The sequence below is a fragment of the Lagenorhynchus albirostris genome, chromosome 3 (assembly GCF_949774975.1).
Source record: "Lagenorhynchus albirostris chromosome 3, mLagAlb1.1, whole genome shotgun sequence".
In the NCBI taxonomy this organism is placed as follows: Eukaryota; Metazoa; Chordata; class Mammalia; order Artiodactyla; family Delphinidae; genus Lagenorhynchus; species Lagenorhynchus albirostris.
In genome coordinates, this window is record NC_083097.1 from 170339639 (window position 1) to 170366010 (window position 26372).

Genomic DNA, 26372 nt, shown 5'->3' on the forward strand with positions numbered 1-26372 from the left:
GCGGAAGTGGCCACTGGGCCGCGGCTGCGGGCTGAAGGCTTTACGCCAGGTGAGAAGGCGGTCGCACTGGGGCCTTCAGCGGGAAGCTGGGGCCTGGGTGGAGACGGAGGCCGAACCCCCTGGCCCTGTGCTGTTCGGCCCTGGGAGGAGCGGGGCAGGACGGGCTTCCCCGGGAGCGGGGTTCCGGAGCGTGTGTAGGTTTTGCTGGGCGGCAGGAACGGCCCGGTCCATGCTCCCTTCTCCCACCTGCAGAGATGGGCTCCAAGGCCAAGAAGCGCGTGGTGCTGCCCACCCGCCCGGCGCCCCCCACGGTGGAGCAGATCCTGGAAGACGTGCGGGGGGCACCCGCCGAGGACCTAGTCTTCACCGCCGTGGCCCGGGAAGGTAGGGGGAGCCCAGGTCGGGCGGGGGAGAGGCGGCCCAGAGACCCCAGCAGGAAGGGGAGGAGGAAGCGCCTGGCTGCCTTTAAGACATACTGGCAGAGTTAAGTAGTCAGGACGGAGACTGTCTGGCCCTGCAGTGCCAAAAATACGTAGGTCTGGCCTTTTGCAGAAAACGTGTGCCCGCCCCTTGTTCAGAAGTTTGGAAGCACATGAGTGTCATACAGTTGTAGGGTGAATTTTGTGTTCCACTCAGTGAGGTTCGTTTATTCATTCAACAAACCTTCATTGAGAACCTGTTGTGGGTCAGGTTCTGGTCTAAGCACTGAGGTGGATAGGTGATGAAAAAAGATGGAAGTGCCTGGGACTTCCCTGGCGGTCGAATGGTGAAGACTCGGCGCTTCCACTGCAGGCGCCACGGGTTCGCTACCGGGTCGGGGAACTCAGATCCCTCCTGCTGCGCGGCGTGGCCAAGGGGGGGGTGAAAACCTGCGTGCCCTCGGGCCGTTCTAGTGGGTAGAAACGTTCAATATGTAAGGCTTGTGGGACGATAGAAAGTGAGAAACGCTCTGGGGCTTTGTTTTTTGTTGTTGTTGTTTGATTGTTTTTGGTGTCTTTTTTTAAAGTTGAAGTATAGTTGATTTACAGTGTTTTGTTAACTCCTGATGTACAGCAAAGTGACTCAGTTATACGTACATATACATTCTTCATATTCTTTCCCATTATGGTTTATCACGGGATATTGAATATGGTTCCCTGTGCTCCTGAGTGGGACCTTGTTGTTTATACAGTTTGTATATAATAGTTTACACCTGCTAATCCCAAACTCCCAATTCGTCCCTTCCTCGCCCCCCCTCCCCTTTGGCAAGCACAGTTCTGCTCTCTATGTCTGTGAGTCTGTTTCTGTTTCGTAGATAAGCTCATTTGGGTTGTTTTTTTCCTTTTCTTTTTCTTTTGGCCGCGCTGTTCGGCATGTGGGATCTTAGTTCCCCGACCAGGGATCGAACCCATGCCCCCTGCAGTGGAAGTGTGGAGTCTTAACCACGGGGCCACCAGGGAAGTCCAATTTGGGTCATTTTTTTTTTTTTTGCGGTACGCGGGCCTCTCACTGCTGTGGCCTCTCCTGTTGCGGAGCACAGGCTCTGGATGCACAGGCTCAGCGGCCATGGCTCACGGGCCCAGCCGCTCCGCGGCATGTGGGATCCTCCCGGACCGGGGCACGAACCCATGTCCCCTGCATCGGCAGGCGGACTCTCAACCACTGCGCCACCAGGGAAGCCCCTTATTTTATTTTTTTATTTCTAAAATTTTTAAAATACTTATTAACAAATATTTATTGAGTATATGTGGTGTACTGCTATAAAGTGAATGGTGTTTTGTTTCTTTAAAATTTATTTTATTTTTGGCTGCACTGGGTCTCCGTTGCTGCATGCGGGCCTCTCTCTAGTTGCAGCAAGTGGGGACCACTCCTCGCACACACACACACACACACACACACACACACACACACACACACCATATCTTTATCCATTTATCTGTTGATGGACATTTAGGTTGTTTCCATGTCTGGCTATTGTAAATAGTGCTGCTCTGAACATTGGGGTGCATGTGTCTTTTTGAATTAGAGTTTTGTCTGGCTATATGCCCAGGAGTGGGATTGCTGGATCTTATGGTAGCTCTATTTTTAGTTTTTTGAGGAGCCTCCATAGTGTTTTCCAAAGTGGCTACACCAACTTACATTCCCACCAACAGTGTAGGAGGATTCCCTCTTCTCCACACCCTCTCCAGCATTTATTGTTTGTAGACTTTTTTTTTTTTTGGCTGCGTTGGGTCTTCATTGCTCTGCACGGGCTTTCTCTAGTTGTGGCGGGCGGGGGCTACTCTTCGTTGCAGTGCGTGGGCTTCTCATTGCGATGGCACGGGCTCTAGGCACACGGGCTTCAGTAGTTGTGCCTTGCAGGCTCAGTACTTGTGGCACACAGGCTTAGTTGCTCCACAGCATGTGGGATCTTCCCGGACCAGGGCTCGAACCCGTGTCCCCTGCATTGGCAGGCGGATTCTTAACGACTGCGCCACCAGGGAAGCCCCGTTTGTAGACTTTTTAATGATGGCCATTCTGACTGGTGTGAGTTGATACCTCATTGTGGTTTTGATTTGCAGTTCTTTAATAATTAGTGATGTTGAGCATCTTTTCATGTGCCTGTTGGCCATCTGTATGTCTTCTTTGAAGACATGTCTGTTTAGATCTTCTGCCCATTTTTCGATTGGGCTGTTTTGTTATTTTGATTGAGTTGTATGAGCTGTTTGTATATTTTGGAGAGTAAGCCCTTGTCAGTCGCATCATTCGCAAATATTTTCTCCCATTCCATAGGTTGACTTTTCGCTTTGATGGTTTCCTTTGCTGTACAAAAGCTTGTGAGTTTGATGAAGTCCCATCTGTTTATTATTTTATTTCCATTATTCATTTATTTATATATTTTGTCTGCGTTCGGTCTTTGTTGTGCCACGTGGGATCTTCATTGAGGCACGTGGGCTTCTCTCTAGTGTGGCGCATGGGCTCCAGGGTGCGTGGGCTCTGTAGTTTGTGGCACACGGGCTCTAGTTGAGGCGCGCAAGCTCAGTAGTTTGCGGCATGTGGGATCTTAGTTCCCCCACCAGGGATCAAACCCTCATTCCCCGCGTTGGAAGGCAGATTCTTTACCACTGGACCACCAGGGAAGTCCCAGTTTTGCTTTTATTTCTGTTGCCTTGGGAGACTGACCTAAGGAAATATTGGTACCATTTATGTCAGAATGTTTTGCCTGTGCTTTTTTCTCGAAGTTGTATGGTGTCATATCTTATATTTAAGTCTTTGAGCCTTGTTAAGTTTATTTTTGTGTATAGTGTGAGGGAATGTTCTAACTTCACTGATTTACACGCAGCTGTGGGACAGTGGTTTTTTTTCTTAATAGTAAAAAAAAAAATTCCGTTCTTTGTTCCATGTAGCCACATTTCAAGGGCTCAGGAGCCCCTGGTGGCTCAGCTGGAGGGCGTTTCCATCATTTGGAACGTCGTGTTGGACGGGGCAGCCCGAGGAACAGGAGCTGTATTTATCCCTGGCCCGCGGCTGGGTCTTCAGAGGCCACTTGAGCCCCAACTTAAGGATCCTGGGCCCAGTTACCCCATGAGCAGTGCCGGGGCCACTCGAGGGCGAGGGGCTTCCCCTGCCGGCCTGTGTTCACATCTAGGACCATACCTGGCCTTCGTGTGCACTGTCTGGCCTTTCCCACCTTGTTACTAAAGCAGATAAAGTGATTTTTAGTTAAATGCCAGCGTTTCTGGGCCTGTTTGTAGACAAGGAAACCAGGCAGAGTGGAGAGGACCTTGACGTATCTCCAGGTGGCCCTGAAACCTGTGCTTTTCCTGCCCTGGTCCCCCCACCCCCCCGCCACGCCCTTTAGGAAGCGTGGTCGTTGGGAAATGTGCGTCCATGCCCTCCTGGCCTCCTCGCACCTCCCTGATTGCTGAGAGCACAGGTGAGGCCGGCCGGCTCATGGTCAGGGTCAAGGCCCTTTCCAGGAGCTGGAGGCCACCCCCAGGCGGGGGCCAAGGGACAGTGGAGTCTGGCCTTTACTGTGACCTGTGCCCTTCGGTCCACTGCTTTCTTTGGGGGGTAAACTGAGTCCCCTGTGTGGCCAGCGGGCAGTGATGCTGCCGTGTCCTGTCCCCAGACCCCCCAGCCCCCTCGGGGAGGGCCGAGGACACTGAGGCCCAGCGGGAGCAGCTCTACCAGCAGAGCCGGGTCTACGTGGCCACGAACCAGCGGCTGTGGCGTGCGGGCGCCCAGCTGAAGCAGCAGCGTGAGGAGCTGTGGCGGGCACGCGAGGAGCTGGAGCAGGAGGTCAGCCACGTGGGCCAGGTGGCTCTGCCAGGCACCGCGGCCACCACCTTCCTGGGCTGACCCGGCTCCCCGGGGCCTCGGGGCCTCCGCTCGACACCTGGCCTGGCGCACCTCACCTGACACCTGGCCCCTGGGTCCCGGAACCAGGGTCCAGGCTCTCTGATCCGTGGCCTAGGCACGCCTGGCACCCAGAGACCCCGGGGGACACAGCCCGCCCAGCGGGTGGGGCTGCCTCAGCCAGGCACGGGCCCCTCCCCGAGGGTGGGGTCCGGGTTGTGCGCATGCCCCTTGCCCTGAGGAGCCCCGACTGGACTTCCTGCGGGGCCCAGCCCCCGAGGGCCCTCCGTCCATCCTCCCTTCCTTCCTCTGGCGACCCTGCTTCACTGCTCCCCACATCAGACTGAACTGGTGGAACCCACCCCTCTGGTTCTGCCATCTCCGTGTTAACTGGGGGGCCCCAGGGGTCCCAGAAGAGGGTGGGGAGTTCAGTGTCCTCCCTGACACGTAGTGGCTATGGTTATATGAGGAGCTGTGGCCCCCCCAGGGCCCAGATCTGAGATGGGGCCTCGCGGTGGGTGCCACCCCTCAGGGCCCCCGGCACCCCGACCCAGGGCCTGGGCGCTCCCCCAGGGCACTTGTCTGTCCGTCAGCTGTGGGGTTCTGTCACATGGGGGCGCCATGAGAGGACGTGGTGGTCAGTCCACTGCCCCGGGCCATCACCCAGCTGCCCTCCTGTCCGTACACCTTCGTCTGTGGACAGGTGGGTGGTGGGGCAGGAGAGGATCTTGAAAAGGGCATCACCCTAAAAAACCCATCCCATGAAGACCAGAGAAGCAGTAGGCTGGCGGGAGGTGGCCCCGGGGCCAGGCCCGTCGTGGATGAGCCCAAGTCCCTCTGATGAAATCCCTGTGTGTAGCTGCCTGAACAGTGCCTCCATAGACCACTCCTTTGCAGGGTCCCCAGAAGCTCGGGGCAGTGCTGGGACCCAGCACGCAGGGCCCTGACAAGGGAGACCCTGCGCATCCCAGGCAGAAAGAGTGTCTGCTTCACCCTCAGAGACCCCAAAACTGGAGACTTGACTTTGGAGGCCCAGGAGACAAGCCCAGTGCGGGCTTGTCTCTAGTGGCAGCAGTGGACGCCAGGCTGCCTCCTCCAGGGTGCGCTGGCTAACAGCGGGCCCCTGGGGTGAGCTGCTTCCCCTCTCCCTGCCTGGCCTGGCCTCCGGGTGGGGCCGCCTGTCTTTGGGGCACTGTCCACCCTCCAGATCCCCCCTGGCATCAGGCAGAGACACTCCACTGACTCCTGCCGGGTGCCTCCCCCTGCGCCTGTTCTGAGTGCTCTCCCTGCACCCCCGGGTCACGCTGGGGCTCAGCCCTCGGGCGTCCCCTCGCGTCCTCGCGGTTGTGGGGAGCGAGGCTCTGCAGGTGGCATGTGGACCCCCACCCTGGCTTGTCCCCCCTGGAGACGGGCATTGTGGAGCGCAACTCAACAGCTGTTTATTAAAGGTGCATGTGAGACGCCTGGTTCCGCGGCCTCCTTCCACCAGACGATGGCTTTACAGTTGGGGGGACAGGATGGGACGGGGCTGTACGTATTTACACGTGTCCGGTGGCACTGCAGACCCAGGAGGGAGATGCAGGGTGGAGGGGGAGCCTAGACAGCTGGGCTCGGGCGGCAGCCGGCAGGGTGGCAGGGGTCAGGTGATGCACCGAATCCAGCACCCAGCTCGTGGTGTCCATCTGCTCCTGGGCCCAGGTCCGGGAGTGGGTGTCCTGTGTCCCCTCAGCGGGTGGCCGGGCGGCATCCTGAGGGCTTCAGACTTTGGTCCTCCAGCTCCTGCCGCAGACGACTGTCCAGCAACCGCCAGTGCCTTCCTCCAGGAAGCGCATCTTCTCAGGGCCCTGGGCCCCCATTGGCCTGCTGGGCTGGGTGATGAGGCATGGCTGGCCCCGCTGCAGGGGTTGGAAAAGGCAGAGGTGGCCCTGACAGGATGGCCCCGGCCTGGGGAGAGAACGCCTGGGCCAGACAGAGGGCAGCGGGGGCGGCCGGGGAGGGTCCTCTGCCCCCAGTCACGGTGGCTGCGCTGCTCGCCGAGAGGTAGCTCTGGGAGTTCGCCCCACGGCCCACGTGGGGAGACAGGCACACAGCGGCCAGAGCGCCACCCGGGCCTCCCAGTGCGGGGGGCTCCCACCCCGGCCCTCACGGCTGGGCGAGCTGGGGTGGGTCCCCCTTTTCCAGGGGAGGCTGGCCCATGGTGGTGGTGGGCAGCATCCTTCAGCCCCCATATCTGAGAAGGCGCTCGGAAGACCCCCCAGTCCCGCCCTTCTGGCTACTGACGGGGACTGGGGGCGGCCGGTATCTGAGACGCGTCTGATAGTGATCCGCCTGGGGGCCCGGTCCCTGGCACCCTGCTCAGCCCCCGGCCTCCTTCGCTGCTGCCGGCTGGCCCTCCACAGGAGGGGCACGTGGTGCAGCCCTTCTCGCGTGCTGCATTCAGGCCCTCAGGCAGAGTCCTGGCGCCTGTCCTGCAGGACGGTGTGTCGGGTGTGAGGAAGAGGTTGCAGTCTGTGTGTCTCAGCAGCGGCACGGTGTCCGAGGGAGGGGAGGGACAGTCGGTGGTGCCCGGGGTGGAGATGGGGCCCCTCCAGCACCTCCTCTTGATTCAGCCCTGCTCCCCCTCCTCCCAGAGAAGGGACAGATGCCGGCACAGGGTCCCCGGCCCCAGGAGCAGCTCTGCAGGGCGACTGTGACTTTAGATCCACGGGACGACCGAGAGCAGCCCCGCCCAGAGCTGGGTTCTGCAGGGAGGCGGTGGGCGGCTCTTCGTGCAGGTATGCCGGGGCTCCCCCTCTGCCTCCTCTGGGACCAGCTCCCTCCAGCACCTGTGGGCTCCAGGGCCCCCGCTCCGAGTCCCACAGCTGTGCTGGACCTCAGGGAGGAGGCCGTGCCCGCACGGAGCCCACAGATCCAGGGCTTCCTGCGTCGCAAAGGAGGTTGAGATCGAAAAGGGAAAGGCCGGGGGCGGGGGGCCGGGCGCCGGGTGGGCGCCTCCCGGGACGTCCTCAGAGTGCAGTCCAGGCCCGGCGGCGGGGCGGTCAGCCGGACCCCGGCCTCCCCTCGGTGCCCCGCCCGCTTCGGCCAGAGCCCTCGCTGCACGCCTGCCTCTCCATGTTCCTTACGAGGATTGCGGGGGTGCTGTGTCCAGACCACCCCCGGCCAGTCCCGGGGTGCTCCAGGCTCCCTACACTCGCCGTCTCGGGTGGGGCTGCCTTTCTGTGGGGCTCAACCACGCCCCTCCCCCGTGCCCCTCGCTGAGGCTGAACAGGCAGGCCAACCGGCTAAGCCCTGGTGAACAAATTACTCAGCCTTGCCCGTAATTACAGGCTTCCTGCTCTGCCATGGTTGCCTGCCAATGCCCCCAGCTGGCAGGCTCCCGTCCCCCACGTCGGCGGGCGGGCACTGTCACCTCCCTGCGGCTCCCCGGAGGGGAGGGGAGGGGGTGTGGTGCTGATGCTGGGCCCGGTGGAGTCAGGAGCCCAGGAGGGCACTGCCAAGGACAGCCCCAGCCAGGAGGGTGGTCTCCGCGTGGGGGCGAGGCTGGGACGGCGCCCTCGTAGGCACCCCCTGGCGGGGACGCAAGGTCCACCCTGCAGCTCACTTTCCTTGCAGAGCCCCCTGGGCATGGAAGCCAGCGCCTACACAGTGAGGGTGGGGCCCGTACGGGCAGGGCAGAGGCTCAGAGGGCGGGGCCCGGGTGGGCAGGCGGGTGCTGGGACCACCCTCGGGGCAGCCAGACGGCCCAGGGCCGGGAGAGGACGTTCTGGAAGGCCAGCCCCGGCCACTATCCCAGGAGGCCGGTAGGGGCGGGGGCGGGGGCTTTCTCCACGGCAGAGTCAGTGGTGGCTACCACCATGGGGCTGGGCACGTAGTTGAAGGGGGGGACGCGGGCGGAGCGGCTGGGGGAACCGTGTCGGCTGGCGGGGACGAAGGGGCCGGGGGCGGGCGCCTTGGCGGGGCCCGGCCCATCCACGTCGCTGCCGAGGAGGAGGGAGGGGGCGCTGCCGGTCGTGGCCTGTGGGGTCACCCAGCTCTCCAGGCTCGGGGACGTGCTCGAGTTGGTCTTGGTAGCTGCGAAGTCCTCGGTCTGGACCACGGCGTCGCTGGTCTTGCGCTGCGGAGGGCCTGTGGGGCCGTCCTCCGGTGAGGAGCCCAGCAGGGGCAGGGCGCGGGGGGGCAGCGTGCTCCGCAGGATGTGCGGAACGTCCTCATCCCGGATGCGACGCCACGTGGTGCCCGGCGCGGCCTCCCCGGTGCTGCTGCGGGGTGCGTTGTCTGCCACAGGCACGGGGGCGTCGGGCCCGCGGGCCACACTGATGTGAGGCAGGGAGGCGTAGCGCTTGACCGTATCGGGCCGGGCGGCTGGCGTGCGGACGGGCAGGCGAGACGGGCTCTCAGAGCTGGTGCGCCGGGGCGGCCGCTCGCCCAGGCCGGGCCGGGCCGTGGGGGGCCGCTGAGGGGCGGGAGCCTGCCGGGGGGCCGCCCGCAGCTCATCACAGCGCGAGGAGCATAGGAAGACGGCGGGTAGCGCGGGCCGGCCGCGGCGGGGCAGGCCTGCCTGGGCAGCCGGGGTGGCGGCCTCAGTGGCGGACAATTCGGTGCGTCGGCGGCGCAGCAGGCCCGGCGACTCCTTGATGAAGGTCAGCTGCCTCCGGAAACCGGAGCGGTCGGAGGCCTCGCTGCCGCTGGAGCGGGCGGAGGCCACGCTGCCGCTGGAGCGGGCAGAGGCCACACGCACGAGCCCTGGGCGGCCCCCTCGGGCCCTTGGACCTGGTTGCGGGGCTGCCTTGGCCAGGGGTGGCGGCCCCCGCCGGGTGGGTCTCTGCATGAAGGGGATCCGCACGGGCGACTTCTGTGTCTTGTGCTGCTTGGCCAGCAGGGCCCGGGCGGGAGTCTTGGTTGCGGGGGAGGCCCCGGGGCCGGGCAGGGTTCCTGCGGCCTGGGTGGCCGGGGGTGACCTCCTCGGCAGAGGCTGTGAGGCCGGGGAGGTCTGGGAGGAGCTCGACGAGGGGGTCTTGGCGAGGCGGGCAGGTGGCGTGGCACTTCTCTGAGGGGGGCTCAGCGCTGCCAGCTCCGAGATCTTGCCGGGTCGGTGCAGGCTTCGAGACCGCTGCTGCCCGGGGCCAGGGATTTTGGCGGGGGCTGCTGGCTGCACTGGACTTGGGACTCCCGTCTTTCTCGGCACATTGCGGGGCCCAGGGGCACCTTTGGGCTGGGCCCGGGTGGCTGGGCTGGGCATGTAGATCACTGTCCGTCCCCGGAGCACGGCTGGCACCCCTGACGCGGCCTTCTGAGTGCCACGTGGCTTCTCCAGGCCGCTGCTGCGCTGGGCCAGAGCCCTGTCCCGTTTCTCTGGCCGCATGGCACTGCCCGCCTGACCCTCTGCCCTTGGCCTTCGACCCTTCCTGTGCAGGGGAAGCTGCAGGGTGGAGCCCACCGACCGCCCTGAGGCAAAGGACAGAACGGAGTCGGACTCAGAGGAGGCCTCGTGGGTGGCTGCCGCCGCTGCCTGGTGTAGCCACGTGACGATGGAGTTGGCCCCCTCCTGGATGGCGCGCCACTCGACGCTGTCCAGGTCTGAGGCGTGGTCCGAGCCCGCTGCCTCCTCACTGTGCTCTCGGGGCCCCTCTGCTGGCCTCTTCTCCTGCTGCACCGCTCTGGACTGGCGGCACCCTGGGCCAGACACCTGGGGCCGGCGCCTGGGCACGGCTGAGCCAGTGCAGCGCCGGAGCAGCTCTGCCTCGGCCCGCGGGCGGGGGGCGCTGTCCCGCCTGCCCCCGGGGCCTGGGTCCTTGGTGACCCCTGGCTCGCGGGCTCGGGGCCGGCTGGCTGCGCGCTCAAAGGGCTCAGGCTCGCTCAGGGAGCTGGCGGAGGAGCTCAGGGAGTAGCATGGTGGCGTCTCATCAGCGATGAGGCTGGGCTGAGCCCGGGCTGGCGGCGCAACCTTGGGCGCGGCAGCCTTGGGCGGCGCGACCTTGGGCACGGCCTGCACCTCCTTCCTGCCACCAGCCGGGTACTCCCTCTTCACCGCGCGGGGGATCGCAGATGCCCGCCGCGGGGGTGCCACCGCCGCTGCCGCGGACGGCTCTTCGTCTGAGTCGTTGCCATAGAAGCAGTACACGGCCTCCTCGGTGGGCGTCGTGAGGCACAGAGACTGCAGGGCCCCGTCCCCACGCGCCTGTCCCGGGCGGGAGCTGTCCCTGTCTCTGCAGGCGCTAGGGGGCCGGCAGAGGGGCAGCTCCAGCCCTGCGCGGCTCCTGCCAGCCCCCCGGGGCTGCTCTGTGCTCCGGCCCGTGCCCCCCGCCCTGTGCCGGTGCCCGGCGGGCTGCCTGGTGGGGGCGGCATGGCCCGCAGCCTTCTGCCCCTGCGCAGGCCCGCCATCCCCGGGGGGTCCCTGCAGTGTCTCCTCGCTGAGGGAGGTGGTGCTGGAGAAGGTGACCGGCGTGCCCTCGGCCGAGTCGGTGCAGGACTCATCCTCCCGTGCCGGGGCGGGCACCAGCATGTAGACGGGCACGGGCAGGGTGCGGTGGCCAGGCACCAGCGCCGAGGCCACCTTGCGGAGCCGGGCGGGCACGGTCCCACCCAGGCACTCGCGCAGCAGTTCCAGGTCCCGGTCGGTGGATGTTGGCCCTTCGAGGCGGCCGCTGGCCTCATCCCGTCGGCGGTGCCCGGGGCCCACGCCTCCCGCACTGCTGCGCTCAGGGCAGGCCGGGGGCAGCAGCCGCAGCTCCACGTCCTTCTGCACATAGAGCTCATGCAGGGCCAGCGCACTCAGGCTGGAAGCACACGAGAAGTTCTCGTCGGGCTTCTCCACGGTGAAGCGCACGCTGCCCGCGTCCAGCTCAGACGGTAGCCGGCAGCGCTCCCGGCAGTCGGCGATGTCCAGGAAGCGCTTCACGTAGCTCTCCCACTGCAGGCTGAACTGGGTGACCTCACGCTCGCCCGGCGGCGCGGGGGCCGGCGGGGGCGTCTTGCTGCGGCTCGGTGGCATGGTCTGCCCGGGGCTGTCGGGCAGCTCGCTGGGGCTGACTGTACCGCTGCCCAGCCCGCTGCACGGATCGCTGGCGACGGAGCTGGCAATGGATGGGCTCTCGAAGCTGCCCAGCGAGCTGACCGAGCTGCAGCGGCTCAGCACCAGTGGCGTCTCCTGTACGCAGTTCTCAGACGAGCTGGACGGCGTGGCGTCCTCCACCCCCAGGCCCCGGCCCCGCTGAGGCACCGGGATGGCCATGGGCAGGGAGGCGGAGCCCGGCCCCTGCCAGGCCCCGTCCAGCCCGGCCTCGCTGGGGCCAGCCTCCTCCAGCCCCTCCAGGGACGAGTCGCTGTCATCCAGGTCCCCGGCCTCACTGGGCCCTGGGCGGCCAGCCGAGGACAGTGAGGACAGGGAGCTGCAGCGGGATAGGCAGAGGGGCGCCTTCTCCACCGCCAGCTTCTCGGGCACCTTGCTTAGGTCCTCTGCGGGCAGCCAGGCCTGTTTCCGGGCCCTGGGGGCCAGGGACCCCGCGCCCGCTCTGGTGGTGCCCTCAAGCAGCGGCACATGCTGGTAGGTGGGCGACAGCTTGATGGTGCACACGCGGGCATCTGTGGCCGCGGTGTCCCGGGCCTTGGGCTCAACCTGGCCGCTGGGCAGGTTGAGGTCAAGCTGGCTGGGCCGCGCCTGGCCGCACAGGGGTCCCTCGCAATGCTCGGCCAGCGCGGCCAGCGAGCAGGGCTGCGAGTGCTCGCGGGGACAGTGCCCGTCGCTGGTGCTGCCGCTGTTAAGACTGTCGTTTGAGAGGCTGGCGTGGGCCGCCTTGAGCCGCAGCAGCGGGTGAGCCCGGCTGCCGGCCTCTCGCCGCCCTGCCTCGGGCCCCCGGCAAGGGGAGCAGGAGTGCGCACGGCCCTCCCGTGGGGCCTCCTGCCCGGGATCCCCAGAGCTGAGGCTGAAGCTGTCGTCAGACGAGGTGTGCAGGGCCGAGATGTCCTCCACCAGCCGGTCGATGCGCGCCACTGCCAGTGCCAGCTTGGCCTTGGCCCTGGCTGCCACAGCTGCCTCCCCGCCGGCCTCCTTCTCGGACTCCAGGCCGCCCCGGCGGGCGGGCGGGGTGCGGGCCAGCGCCTGGCCCTGCAGGAAGGGGCTGCCCAGGAAGAGGGGCAGCACGGCGGGGCTGGCGGGCTCGGCGGTGGCGGCAGCTGCGGTGGCCAGAGAGGGTGCGTCGTCATCATCAAAGCAGCCCGAATCGGAAGCGTAGTCCTGGGCCAGGCCATCCAGGTGGCGCAGGGGCGGCAGCGGCTTCTTGGAGGCGGCCTCGGCCTCGGGCAGGCCTTGCTTCTCCAGGTGGTCAAGTGCCTGCGCCAGGTGCCGCGCGTCCAGCGCAGCCTCCAGCGCCCGCTGCTTGCGCACGTACAGGCTGGGCGCACAGGCGCTGGGGGAGACGGCAGTGGCTGCCGCCTGGTACTTGGCGGGCCGGTGGGCCAGCAGGTTGCGCAGGGCGGCGGCGCTGCCCATGGCGATCATCTTGTGCTTGGAGTGCACCAGGTTGCGCAGCATGCCCACAGCACCCAGGTCCCACAGCAGCTCCTGGTCACCGGCGCTGCGGGCCGACAGGTTCCAGAGCGTGCCACATGCGTTGCTCACGATGGTCAGGCTGTGCGACGTCAGGTGCTGCAGCAGCGTCTGCAGGCAGTTGTGGTCCCGCAGCACCTGCCTGCGGGGGCCGGAGGGGTGAGGAGGGGCGGGAGGTGTGCGTCAGACCCCCGCCAGCCCAGACCCCAGCCCACCGGACACCCGCCCGCCGGCAGGACCGTGGCCACGTGGGGCAAGTCAAAACGGAAGGTGCCCAGGTAACATTGCATTTCAAAGGAAGGGATACATTTTTAGTAAAAGCATATCCCAAACATTGAATGTGCTGTACTTGTGTGAAAGGTTTCATTTATTAATCTCAACAAACTATTTATGAAACAATACTAATGTGTTAACATTACTTATTATTTACTTTTTCTTTTTTTTTTTTTTTTCCTGCTACGCGGCCCTCTCATTGCTGTGGCCTCTCCCGTTGCGGAGCATAGGCTCTGGGCACGCAGGCTCAGCAGCCATGGCTCACGGCCGGACCGGGGCACGAACCCGTGTCCCCTGCATCTGCAGGCGGACTCTCAACCAGTGCGACACCTGGGAAGCCCCTATTACTTATTATTTAAAATGAAATTTCATTAAAACCATCTCATTTTATTTCTTTAATTTTTATTTTACATTGGAGTACAGCTGATTTACAGTGTTGTGTTACTTTCAGGTGTACAGCTAAGTAATTCAGTTATACATGTACGTATATCCGTTCTTTTTCAGATTCTTTTCCCATTTAGGTTATTACAGACTATTGATTGGAGTTCCCTGTGCTACACAGTAGGTCCTGTTGATTACCTATTTTATGTATAGTAGTATATAGTATTACTCATTTTAGGGCATCTAAATCTCGTGATATTTGAGATATACTAAAGACAGATATCTGTTTGCTTTTAAAAATACTAAGTATTGTTTCTTAATTATTGGCATTACTAGTAAATAAATGTTTTATTATACTTGGTAAGATCTTTAGCACAAGTATCTCCCATGCAACATTCGGGAATATACTAAAGATAGTGTTTTTAAAAGAAAACAAAAATCTAAGTATTGTTTGTTAATTATTAGCATAATTAGTAAATCAGCGTTTTAATTTAATTGATAAAGTCTTTAGCACAAGCATATCCCATGCAGTATTTAGGATATACTTTTTCAAAGTTATATGTGTTTTCATATATCTGAAGCATTATTTATTAGTAGTATTAACAAATAATTTTATTTATTTTAATAAAGAACACATTTTTACTATTATTTAGAAAATAATGCTTTTTTGTTTCTTTGTTTGTTTTTGTTTTTGCGGTACGCGGGCCTCTCACTGTTGTGCCCTCTCCTGTTGCGGAGCACAGGCTCCGGACACAGAGGTTCAGCGGCCATGGCTGACGGGTCCAGCTGCTCCGTGGCATGTGGGATCTTCCCGGACCGCGGCACGAACCCGCGTCCCCTGCATCGGCAGGCGGACTCTCAACCACTGCGCCACCAGGGAAGCCCCTGTTACTTATTATTTAAAATGAAATTTCATTAAAACCATCTCATTTTATTTCTTTAATTTTTATTTTACATTGGAGTACAGCTGATTTACAGTGTTGTGTTACTTTCAGGTATACAGCTAAGTAATTCAGTTATACATGTACATATATCCGTTCTTTTTCAGATTCTTTTCCCATTTAGGTTATTACAGACTATTGATTGGAGTTCCCTGTGCTACACAGTAGGTCCTGTTGATTACCTATTTTATGTATAGTAGTGTATAGTATAACTCATTTTAGGGCATCTAAATCTTGTGATATTTGGGGTATACTAAAGACACATTTCTGTTTGCTTTTAAAAATACTAAGTATTGTTTCTTAATTATTGGCATTACTAGTAAATAAATGTTTTATTTTACTTGGTAAGATCTTTAGCACAAGTATCTCCCATGCAACATTCGGGAATATACTAAAGGTAGTGTTTTTAAAAGATAACAAAGGGCTTCCCTGGTGGCGCAGTGATTGAGAGTCCGCCTGCCGATGCAGGGGACGCGGGTTCGTGCCCCGGTCCGGGAAGATCCCACATGCTGCGGAGCGGCTGGGCCCATGAGCCGTGGCCACTGAGCCTGCGCGTCCGGAGCCTGTGCTCCACAACAGGAGAGGCCACAACAGTGAGAGGCCCGCGTACCGCAAAAAAAAATAATAATAAAAAAATAAAAGATAACAAAAATCTAAGTATTGTTTGTTAATTATTAGCATAATTAGTAAATTAATGCTTTAATTTAATTGATAAAGTCTTTAGCACAAGCACATCCCATGCAGTGTTTAGGATATGCTTTTTAAAAGTTATGTGTTTTCATAAATCTGAAGCGTTATTTATTAGTAGTATTAACAAATTATTCATTTTAATAAAGAACACATTTTTACTATTATTTAGAAAGTAATGTGTTTTGTTTTGTTTTGTTTTGTTTTTTGTGGTACGCGGGCCTCTCACTGTTGTGGCCTCTCCCATTGCGGAGCACAGACTCCAGACACACAGGTTCAGCGGCCATGGATCACGCGCTCAGCCGCTCAGCGGCATGTGGGATCTTCCCGGACCGGGACACAAACCTGTGTCCCCTGCATCGGCAGGCGGACTCTCAACCACTGCGCCAGCAGGGAAGCTCCTATTATTTACTATTTAAAATGAAATTTCATTAAAACCATCTCATTTTATTTCTTTACTTTTTATTTTACATTGGAGTACAGCTGATTTACAGTGTTGTGTTACTTTCAGGTGTACAGCTAAGTGATTCACTTATACATGTACATATATCTGTTCTTTTTCAGATTCTTTTCCCATTTAGGTTATTACAGACTATTGATTGGCGTTCCCTGTGCTACACAGTAGGTCCTGTTGTGCTACACAGTAGGTCCTGTAGTGTATAGTATAACTCATTTTAGGGCACCTAAATCTTGTGATACTTGGGATATACTAAAGACATATTTCTGTTTGCTTTTAAAAATACTAAGTATTGTTTCTTAATTATTGGCATTACTAGTAAATAAATGTTTTATTTTACTTGGTAAGATCTTTAGCACAAGTATCTCCCATGCAACATTCGGGAATATACTAAAGATAGTGTTTTTAAAAGAAAACATAAATCTAAGTATTGTTTGTTAATTATTAGCATAATTAGTAAATTGTTTTATTTTAATTGATAAAGTCTTTAGCACAAGCATATCCCATGCAGTATTTAGGATATGCTTTTTAAACGTTATGTGTTTTCCTACATGTGAAGCATTATTTATTAGTAGTATTTACAAATAATTTTATTTATTTTAATAAAGAACACATTTTTACCATTATTTAGAAAATAATGCTTCTGTTTTTGTTTTTTTTTTGCAGTTCGCCAGCCTCTCACTGTTGTGGCCTCTCCCGTTGCAGCGCACAGACTCCGAACACACAGGCTCAGCGGCCACGGCTCACGGGCCCAACCGCTCCGTGGCATGTGGGATCTTCCCGGAATGGGGGACGAACCCGTGTCCCCCTGCATTGGCAGGCAGACTCTCAATCACTGCGCCACCAGGGAAGTCCTGCATTTTTATTTTTAATAATTTAAAATTCAGTATATCCCACGCAATATTTGCAATATTCTTATACTTTATAATAGCTATGTATTTTCATACATTAGAATTATTACTAATTATTAATGTTACCTAGTAGGTAATAGTTACGCTAATGAAGAATAAGCATTGTTTTATTTATTAATGTTGCTTAGTGAATATTTTAATAAAGAACAAGTATTTATGATTATTATTTAGAAAATTATGTATATGCTTACTATGTTAATTTACAATTTAGTACAAGTATATCCCGTGCAGTGTTTGGGATGTGTTTATACTAAAGATAGTACTTTTAAAGTAAACTGAAATCTAAATATTGTTTGTTAGTTATTAGCATTATTAATAAATAATGTTTTATTTTAATTGGTAAAATCTTTAGCGCAAGTATATCCCATGCATTATTTGGGATATAGTTATAATTTTTAATGGTTACGTATTTTCATACGTTAGAAGCATTACTTAACGTTACCTAGTAAGAAGTTAATATGTATGTTAATGAAGAATAATCTTTGTTTACTACTTAGCGCATAATAGTTTGAAAAAGAAAAAGCATTATTAATATGACTTAGAATGCTACGTATATTTTTACTAAGTTAATTTAAAATGTGGTACGAGTATATCCCAGGCAGTATCGGGGATGTATTTATACTAAAAACAGTCAGCGACCGGGGATGCATCGTGCCGACCCATTCGCAGGTGGACGAGGTGAGGCTCCCCGTGGTTCAGCGCCGAGGGGGAGCCGCCAGCCCCACGCCAGCTGCTCCTGGGCTCCACCTGCCCAGCACCCTCCCCCGTGCCCCCTGCTGACCTGTAGTCCTCACGGGTGGCGATGAGGCTGGACACGTTGCGCAGGATGCCGCCTCCGCTCTCGATGATGGCCAGCGAGTTGCTCTGGCACTTGTAGGTCAGTGTGCTGACCAGGAAGCCCAGGGCGCCATCCACCTGGCAGATGGCGGCCTTGTTCTCCGTGCTGTGCGCTGAGAGGTTCCACAGGGCGCTGAGCACGCTCTTCAGGGTGGACTCCTGGGCACAGGGCAGGAGCAGGAGGGGGGTCAGCGGCGGGTCCCCAGCCCCACCCACCCCCGGGCCCTCTCCCTCGAGGCGCCGACACAAGGCACCCAAATGCCTCTTCGAGTAGAAGTCAAAAGTAACACAACCAGGGGCTTCCCTGGTGGCGCAGTGGTTGAGAGTCCGCCTGCCGATGCAGGGGATGCGGGTTCGTGCCCCGGTCCGGGAAGATCCCACATGCCGCGGAGCGGCTAGGCCCGTGAGCCATGGCCGCTGAGCCTGCGCGTCTGGAGCCTGTGCTCCGCAACGGGAGAGGCCACCACAGTGAGAGGACCGCGCACCGCAAAAAAAAAAAAAAAAGTAACACAACCGGCCACAGCAAGATCTTTTGGGTTGGAAGCCCCCGGTCTGGACCCGCTGCCAGGTGGCGGGTTGTCCGTCTGGCTTGACTTCCCCCCAAGGTGGCGAACTCACCACCTGCTGCCAGTGCCTCCCAGCCACGTGGCTGGCACCCCGCAAACGTGGCCCCCGCCACCCCGCCCGGGGCCCACCTTGGAGGCTCGCAGGACGCACTGCATCAGGGCCGTCATGCTGCCCACCTCCCTCAGCACCTTCTTGCTGTTGATGTCCGCCCTCCAGGACAGGTTGCGCAGGATGCTGGACACCACCTGGGCGAGTGCAGGACAGGCTGTCTGGGCCCGGGCCCGGCTTCCAGGGTGGCTCACAGGGCCCACCCTCAAGCCCCACGGCGGCAGGTGGCAGAGCCCAGGGTTGCCCCCCACCCCCGGCAGCACCACAGCCCCCCGGGTACCTGGTGCAGCTCCTCACTCTCGGACGCCAGCTGGGCCACGATGGCCTCCATGCAGCCCCGGCGGGCGCACAGTGCGGCCTGTGGGGTGACACGGGAGTCATGCCATGGCGGGGGGTGGGGCGGGGGCACCTGCTGCGTTGACTGAGCACCTACTATGTGCTGGAGCTCGAACCCCACCCCCCACCCCATCTTCACCACCACAGCGGAGGGAGAGCACTCGCCCTGTTGCTCTGATGAGAAGACAGGCTCCGGCAGGCGCAGACACCCTGCCCAGGCCCAGAGGCCCCCGCTCCACAGGGGCGGCAGCAAAGGGGCCAAGAGGATGGTGGCCTGGACCCCAGGCCTCAGTCTCCCCGCCTGTCCCCGCCTCTCAGTGCTGCTTCGAGGCGGGAAGGAGGCCAGCAGGTCTTGGCCTGGGGGATGCTGGCCTACCCGCCGGCCCACCCAGGCACCTTGTTGGCGACGTCCCCGAAGGTTAGGTTGGTGAGGGTCATGCCGGCGTATCGGCGCAGGGCCAGGTTGAGAGGGTCCCGGGTCATCTTGTGCATCTCATAGTCAACCTGCAGTAACTCCGCCACGGCCTGCAGCCCACCTGTGTGGATACGGCAGGGCTGGGGGCAGGGGGGCGCCCCTCACCACCCCGCCTGCCCACCTCCCAGCCTCTGCCCGCGCAGCTCACTCTACCTATACGCCCTCCCCTCCCTCCGATCTGCTCTCCTCAAGCCCACCTTTGAAGCCCAACTCTGAGAACACCTCCTCCAGGCAGCCTGGCTGGCCCAGCCCCCTGCGTGCCCTGCACCTTCACACCCGCCTCTTTTCTGCCCTCAGCCCCCAGTCACACTTCGTCCGGCTGCCGGGCCTTTGCACATGCTGTTCCCTCTGCCCGGGATGCTCTTCCCCACTGTTCGCCCAGTTTCCTGGGTCCCCTTCTGCTCAAGAGTGACTTCCTCAGGGAAGCCCCCAACTCCCCAGATGAGAAGTTCCCAAAGCATTAGCCAGCAAGCCGCTGAGGGCAGGGCTGGTGGCTGCCCCGCTGCGTCCCCAGGACGGACCAGACGGCGTGTGCTCAGGAGCCACTGCTGATGGCTCACACACGCGACTTTTTTTTCCTTTTTTTTCTTTTAGTTTTTTGGCCATGCCACAGAGCATGTGGGATCTTAGTTCCCCGACCCGGGATCAGACCCGCGGCCCCTGCAGTGGAAGCACGGAGTCTTAACCACTGGACCGCCAGGGAGGTTCCTGCACACACAGTTCTTCACTCACTAGGACAACTGGGTTCTCACTTTACAAAGAGTAAATGGTCGGGACTTCCCTGGTGGTCCAGCAGTTAAGACTCCATGCTTCCAAAGCAAGGGGTGCCCGGGGTTCGATTCCTGGTCAGGGAACTAGATCCCACATGCTGCAACTAAAAGCCTGCATGTCCCAACTAAAAGATTCTGCATGGGGACTTACCTGGTGGCGCAGTGGTTAAGAATCCACCTGCCAATGCACGGGACACGGGTTCGAGCCCTGGTCCAGGAAGATCCCACATGCCGCGGAGGAACTAAGCCTGTACGCCACAACTATTGAGCCTGCGCTCTAAAGCCTTCAAGCCACAACCACTGAGCCCATGTGCCACAACTACTGAAGCCCGTGCGCCTAGAGCCCGTGCTCCGCAACAAGAGAAGCCACCACAATGAGAAGAAGCCCGTGCACCACAACGAAGAGCAGCCCCTGCTTGCCGCACTAGAGAAAGCCCACGCACAGCAACAAAGACCCCAACGCAGCCAAAAAATTTTTTTTAGTTAAAAAAAAAGATTCTGCATGCTGCAACTAAGACCTGGTGCAGCCAAATAAATAATTTTTTTTAAAGAGTAAATGGTCAGCGGGAGCAGAAGGGAAAGAACCTGCAGGAACCCAAACACACACAGCCCTTCCCCCTTGTTCGGCAACAGGATCGTCCTCAGGACCCGGGACCGATGAGGCAGCTTTGCTGAAGAGCACGCCAGTGGGGACCACCCTGGGGAAGGGGCTTAGCAACACAAACCTACAAACTTCCAAAGCGAACCTGTACGTGTGTGTGCACAGCAGCACGAGTCCCAACAGCCAGAAGGTGGAAACAGCCTGAGTGTCCATCACCAGACGATGGAGAAACACACCGTGTCCCTCCACACACGGGGACGTCCCTCAGCCACGAAAAGGGGTGAAGCCCTGACCCTCGCTACCACATGGACGGACCCGGAGAACACGATGCTCAGTGAGAGAAGCCAGACACACTGTGTGATTCCATTGATGGGAAACGTCCAGAACAGGCAGAACCACAGACACACAGCATGGGTTCGTGGTTGCCAGGGGCTGGGGAGGGGGATGGGGGGCTGAGTGGTTAATGGGGACAGGGTTTCAGTTTGGGAAGATAAGATTAAAAATGGTTAAGACAGTAAATTTTATGTTACATATAATTTACCACAGTTTAAAAAAATGTTTAGGGAATTCCCTGGCGGTCCAGTGGTTAGGACTTGGTGCTTTCACTGCTGAGGGCCCAGGTTCAATCCCTGATTGGGGAACTAAGATCCCATAAGCTCTGCAGCGTGGCCAAAAAAAATTAAAATTTAAAAAATGTTTAAATACGTAATTATAAGTCGGAGTGGGGAGCTTCCAAAGCCTTTTTGCTTCTTAATCTGGAAACGCCACTCCCGGGAACCCACACAAAGGAAAAAAATAACAATAGGGAAAAAGAGGTTGAACTGAACTGTGCGTGGGGCACGTTCACTGGATGAGCCACTCAGCTCATCACGCATCCCTTGCCTGACTGACAGACACCAGTGACATGCCAGCATTTCCATCTCGGGACCCCTGTACACGCTGAACATTTTTTTGAGGACCCCAAAGAGTTCACTTGGGTCACAGCTCAATATTTATGATACTGCCACCAACAACAAAACAAACATCCCAATCGAAAAATGGGCAGAAGACCTAAATAGACATTTCTCCAAGGAAGACATACAGATGGCCAAGAGGCACGTGCAAAGATGCTCGACGTCACTTATTCTTAGAGAAAGGCAAATCAAAACTACCATGAGCTACCACCTCACACCCGTCAGAATGGCCATCGTTAAAACGTCTACAAATAACAAATGCTGGAGAGGGTGTGGAGAAAAGGGAACCCTCCTACACTGTTGGTGGGGATGTAAGTTGGTGCAGCCATTATGGAGAACAGTATGGAGGATCCTTAAACAACTAAAAATAGAGTTACTATATGATCCAGCAATCCAGCATATATTACTATATGATCCAGCAATAAATCCAGCATATACCCGGACAAAACTAGAATTTGAAAAGATACATGCGCCCCTGTGTTCACAGCAGCACCATTTACAATAGCCAAGACATGGAAGCAACCTAAATGTCCATTGACTGATGAGTGGATAAAGAAAATGTGGTATATATAGATACAATGGAATATTACTCGGCCTTAAAAAAAAGAATGAAATAATGCCATTTGCAGCAACATGGATGAGCCCAGAGATTATCATACTAAGTAAAGTATGTCAGACAAATACCATATGATATCACTTTTATGTGGCATCTAAAATATGACACAAATGAACTTATCTACAAAACAGAAACAGACTCATGGGCACAGAGAAGAGACTTATGGTTGCCAGGGGGGAGGGGGTTGGGGGGAGGGATGGAGTGGGAGGCTGGGGTTAGCAGATGTAAACTATTATATATAGGATAGATACACAACAAGGTCCTACTGTAGAGCACAGGGAACCATATTCAATATCCTGTGATAAACCATAATGGAAAAGAATATAAAAAAAGAATGTATAGGTAACTGCATCCCTTTACACCTGAAACTAACACAATATTGTAAATCAACTATACTTCAATAAACAAAAAATATTTACCACACTAGAAATGAAAACGGAGAAATCTTTTAACCCCAGAACGCACAGCCCAGCGGTCCTCAGAGTAAGAGTGCCTGGAAAAACCCCTCTGAACACACATGCGCACGAGAGTGAAAAAGGCAGATCGCATCTTCGTGGAATTATCAACATAGCACTGAGTGTGCAGGCCTCTCGGAAGGAGCTTGGTAACCTCCAGCCGTCCCTGGACCGGCTGGCGGAGGAAGGACTCCAGACCTGTGCCCTCTTGTAAAATGTCCGCCACTCCAGATGCCCCTCCCGGAAAGGCTGCTCCTGGGCGCTCCCCCCAACACCCACATTGGGTTTCGAGCGCCCGAGTCTATGTGGCCGGACCACGTGAGACCTTACAGAACCTTTGGTTTGACCATCTGCTGGGTGAGAAGCAGTGCCTCGTTTGGCCCTTGATGTTTCCTTTCCCCATGTTTTGATTACTTTTATGCGGAAAAGATGCTGCAGTACTCCCAAACCTAAAACTTCACAGGGTCGCTCCGCCTCGACCACCCAGTAGCTCCGATTCACCTTTTCTCCTGCCTTCCCGGCCTCTCCCCTGTTCTCTGAGCCCCAGGACCACTAGTGCCGAGAATCTGCCCTGCACTGGGTGAGGCCCGGAGGCCGTCCAGATAGCTCCAGCTCGCAGGGGCGGCGAGGGGCACTCACCCAGCTCGTTCATGGCACGGCGGTATTCCTCGTCGAAGGAGAGCTTCATCACGGCGCAGGTGGCCTGGCAGATCTGTGGCTCGATGGGGACCGGGGCTGTGGGCAAGGGGACCGGGTCAGAGCCCTTCCACTGCAGGAAATGTCGCCTGGTGGGTCCCCGTCCCTCCCTGCAGTCTCCACCCTGCAGACCTGCCAAGACCTGGAGCTTTACAAAGTGCTGCCCGCCGGGCGCGCGGGGTCACCCCCAGAGCATCGGCCCCTCTGAAGTGAACGAGGAGGGGCCTGCCTCACCCAGCCTGGTGCTTAGCATCTGATACTAACTTTGCAGGCGGCCCCAACAGCTAGGAATCTCAAACTCTGCCCCCGCCTTTCGAGGGTTAACTACAATCTTTCCATTCAATCAACGACCGTTTCTTGAGCGTCCACCTTGTGGCTATCCCTTTGCCAGTCTGTCTTCACAGGTTCCCAGGAGGCCTCAGCCGGCGCGTGGCACAGAGCAGGTGCCCGGCAAAAGCCATAGGCCGCTGTTACTGCCAGCGGTGCTGCCCTGGCACCTGGGGAGCCCAGACTGCCGCCCAGCGCACAGAAGCTGCTCACTCACTCACCGCCGCCGGCGCCGCTGCCCTCGGGCCCACCGTCCCGGGCCTGCAGCCAGTCCCAGCAGGTCTCACAGTAGGCACGGATCTGCTCGAGCACGTGCAGGACGCGCATTTCCTTGCGCGCCAGACCCTGGTCTGGCTGGGAGAAGACGATGTTGTGCAGCGCTGCGTTGGCGCGCATGCGCGCATCCTTGGCTCCCGGCGCCCCTGGGGTCCCGTTGCGACCCCCAGCCCCGGCCTCGGTGCCGTGCAGGATCTGCAGCAGCAGCGGCAGGCAGCCCGAGCGGCGCATGGCTACGCAGCTCTCAGGTGAGCTGGACATGGCGAGCAGCGTCCGTGCCGTGTCCTCCTGGTCACGCGTCGCCAGCATGGACAGCAGCCAGAAGACCACCTCCACCTGCGAGGGGCAGGAGATGTCAGGGTGGGGAGCCCCGCCTGGTTCACCTGGCCCCAGACGGGCCCACCTGCACTCCCCCTAAACGGATGAGAGTCCTATGACTTCAGCCCAGGAGAATCTCTTGCTCACCCCACTACCCTCACCCTGCATCCTCCCGGGGAGCAACACACACACACACACACACACACACGCACACACCACTGCAGAGATGCCCCCAGCCCATGAGAGCCAAATGTCCACCCCATCAGCTTCACCAGTACTCCTAGGGGTGACCCCCTACATCTAAGTCCAGAGTGCCCCTCAAATATACAGAACAGGTATCCACACCCACGCCAGGCTCCGCACCACAACCCAACCTCCCGACTCACTCCAACTCAGGATGACCCTCCCACACCTGGGGATGCTTTAGGGCGGCCTGGAGAGGGAGGGGCCTTCGAATGCAGCAGGGATGCAGGACCCACTTCACTGTGTATCCCAACCCAGCCGGCCGCCACTGCCCCCACCCCGCCTCTCAGCATCCCCCCCCCGGACTCCCCTCACCTTGCTGTTGCCCGGCTGAGGGGCACCATCCTCAGGGTGCGTGGGGACCTCGGCCTCTGGGTCCTCATCCATCGGCATCGACTTCACTGCCAGCAAGGCCTGTGGGGAGAACGCCAGGCCTGCGGGTTCCGCCCAGGGGCACCCCACAAAGCGCCCAGGCTGCTGATGCCTGCCCTACCCCCACGACGATGTGGCGGGGGCCGCAGACGGATTCCTGAACCCGGGGCAGGGCCTGGGGGTCTCCCTGCTGCCTGGGGCTGTCACCACGCACTAGGGCTCTGACTTCGCCCCTCCTGGTACCTGGGGCTCGGTCTGTTGCACCCGGTCCTGTGCCGACAGCAATTCCTTGTCTATCTGCTCCAGGCGGGAAGCACGGATCTGCGTGGGAGAAAGGGCACACTGAGGAAATCCCACCTGGCTCCGACTCCGCCCACATTCCCAATATGGCCCCTTCCCCAGTCCAAATCCTGCCCCATGCTGACTCCACCCAGTCCCTGGTTTGGCCCCATCCATTGCCAAAACCCCACCCTGGGCTCTGACCCCGCCTCCTCCTTGATATGGCCCACCCACTCTCAACACCCCCACCCCCACCCCCAGTTATCTGACTCCACTTCCTGATCCCACCCAAGGTCCAACCCTCAAGCCCAGGCTCTGGCCCCGCCCACAACTTAAACCCCAGGCCATCCCTCCGGACCCACCTATTTTCTGACTTGGTCCCGCCATTTGACTGTCAACGCCCAAGTCTTGGTCAGACTCGGTTCCTCGCACTGGTCGCCCCGTCCCTATCGTTCTGGGACTCTGTCCTCTGAGCCGGGGTCTGCGCTAAGCCCCCTATGGCTCCGCTCACACTCCGCTCTTAACTCTGGCTCCGCTTCCTGCGTCAGGCCCCACCCGCAGGAGTCTCTGTCCTCTGATTCGCCCGCAGGCATATAACCCCGCCCATTAACAATATCTGCGCTCCTCCCACAACAATATCTGCGCTCTGATCCTCCCGCTGGTGTATGGCTCCGCCCAGGCTCCGCCCCAGCCGCACCTGCGCCCGCTGCACCATCTCGTCCGAGGTGCCGAAGCGCTCCTCCATCAGCGAGCGGATGTGCTGGGCTTCGAACTCCAGCTGCTGCCGGATCAGATCCATCTGCATCGAGAACTGCTGGGAGGGGCGGGTGGGCCTCGGTGAGCTGAGGGGGGGCGATACCCGGGCGAGGGCTGGGCCTCCGCTCCACTCCGCCCCCCGCCATGGGCGGGGCGGGGCGGGGCGGGGCACTGCAAAATCCCGGGCAGCTCCGCGCGCTCACCGTCTCCACGTGCGGGAGTTCGTCCAGGCGCTTGGATAGGCCCTGCAGCTGCGAGTAATACCAGAGCTTCTCCTTCTCCTCCTTCTCGATCTCATTCAATAGGAAACACCTGGCGGAGGGCCGGTCGGTGGACGCGGGCTCACAGAGCGGGAGACGTTGCCACGTGTTTGTTTACCCTGACTTTTGTAATCACTTCTGGGGTGCTTACTGGGTGCCAAGTTTAATAGGTAGTGTGGCAAAGTCTCGCCCGTGGTGCCCCTGGCACTGGGGTGGGGATGGAGTGCAGAAATTATTTGAAAGTAAAAAGGTAACTCCTTTGTAAATTTTGGTCCTCGGAGAAAGGCTCTGAGGAGGCTGTTCTAACAGCTCTCGAACACCGGCTAATCTCCCTCTAGCCTACACAGGGCAAACTTCAGGCTCGGATTGCTCCAGGTGCAGTAGAGTCTCCCTCTTCACACCCTGTGAGGAGACACTGCTATTTCCATTTTACAGAGCAGAAGTCTGAGGCTGGCAGGGGCTAGGGTTCTTGCTTGAGGTCAGACAGCAAAGCATGGACTTAACTCCAGGCTGCTCCAGAACTTCCCCGTCTGACCGCACACAACGCAGCTGAGCTGAGCTAGGTACCCAGACCCTGCCTCCTCCTTCTGGCCTCAAGCCCAGGTTTCTTGGGCC

The 26372-nt window shown here is 58.3% G+C and overlaps 2 protein-coding genes across 7 annotated transcripts in view; one reads left to right on the top strand and one right to left on the bottom strand.

Moving 5' to 3' along the window:
* Window positions 1-16669, top strand: C3H19orf25 (chromosome 3 C19orf25 homolog). 6 transcript variants are annotated; one of them, XM_060145774.1, is made up of 6 exons: window positions 1-49; window positions 253-384; window positions 4091-4260; window positions 13640-13700; window positions 14582-14621; window positions 16268-16669. In XM_060145774.1, exons 2-6 carry the CDS (start codon window positions 255-257, stop codon window positions 16479-16481), a joined length of 615 nt encoding a protein of 204 aa, XP_060001757.1. In that variant the 5' UTR covers window positions 1-49; window positions 253-254; the 3' UTR covers window positions 16482-16669. The 6 variants fall into 6 exon arrangements, with proteins under 6 accessions (XP_060001757.1, XP_060001759.1, XP_060001761.1 ...); XM_060145776.1 differs by lacking the exon at window positions 16268-16669 and adding an exon at window positions 15404-15594; XM_060145778.1 differs by lacking the exons at window positions 14582-14621; window positions 16268-16669 and adding exons at window positions 6948-7091; window positions 14260-14464 and having other exon boundaries at window positions 9731-13696.
* APC2 (APC regulator of WNT signaling pathway 2) overlaps window positions 5738-26372 on the bottom strand; it is a 27921-nt gene continuing 7286 nt past the window's right edge. Inside the window, exons 5-15 of the mRNA XM_060145773.1 lie at window positions 25701-25809; window positions 25439-25552; window positions 24706-24783; window positions 24406-24504; window positions 23475-23865; window positions 22870-22965; window positions 18757-18896; window positions 18305-18382; window positions 18045-18161; window positions 17294-17508; window positions 5738-13004 (exon numbers count right to left, since the gene is read on the bottom strand). Coding sequence (XP_060001756.1) covers window positions 8102-13004; window positions 17294-17508; window positions 18045-18161; window positions 18305-18382; window positions 18757-18896; window positions 22870-22965; window positions 23475-23865; window positions 24406-24504; window positions 24706-24783; window positions 25439-25552; window positions 25701-25809 — 6340 coding nt within the window. The 3' untranslated portion in view covers window positions 5738-8101. The remainder of the gene's footprint in view (window positions 13005-17293; window positions 17509-18044; window positions 18162-18304; window positions 18383-18756; window positions 18897-22869; window positions 22966-23474; window positions 23866-24405; window positions 24505-24705; window positions 24784-25438; window positions 25553-25700; window positions 25810-26372) is intronic.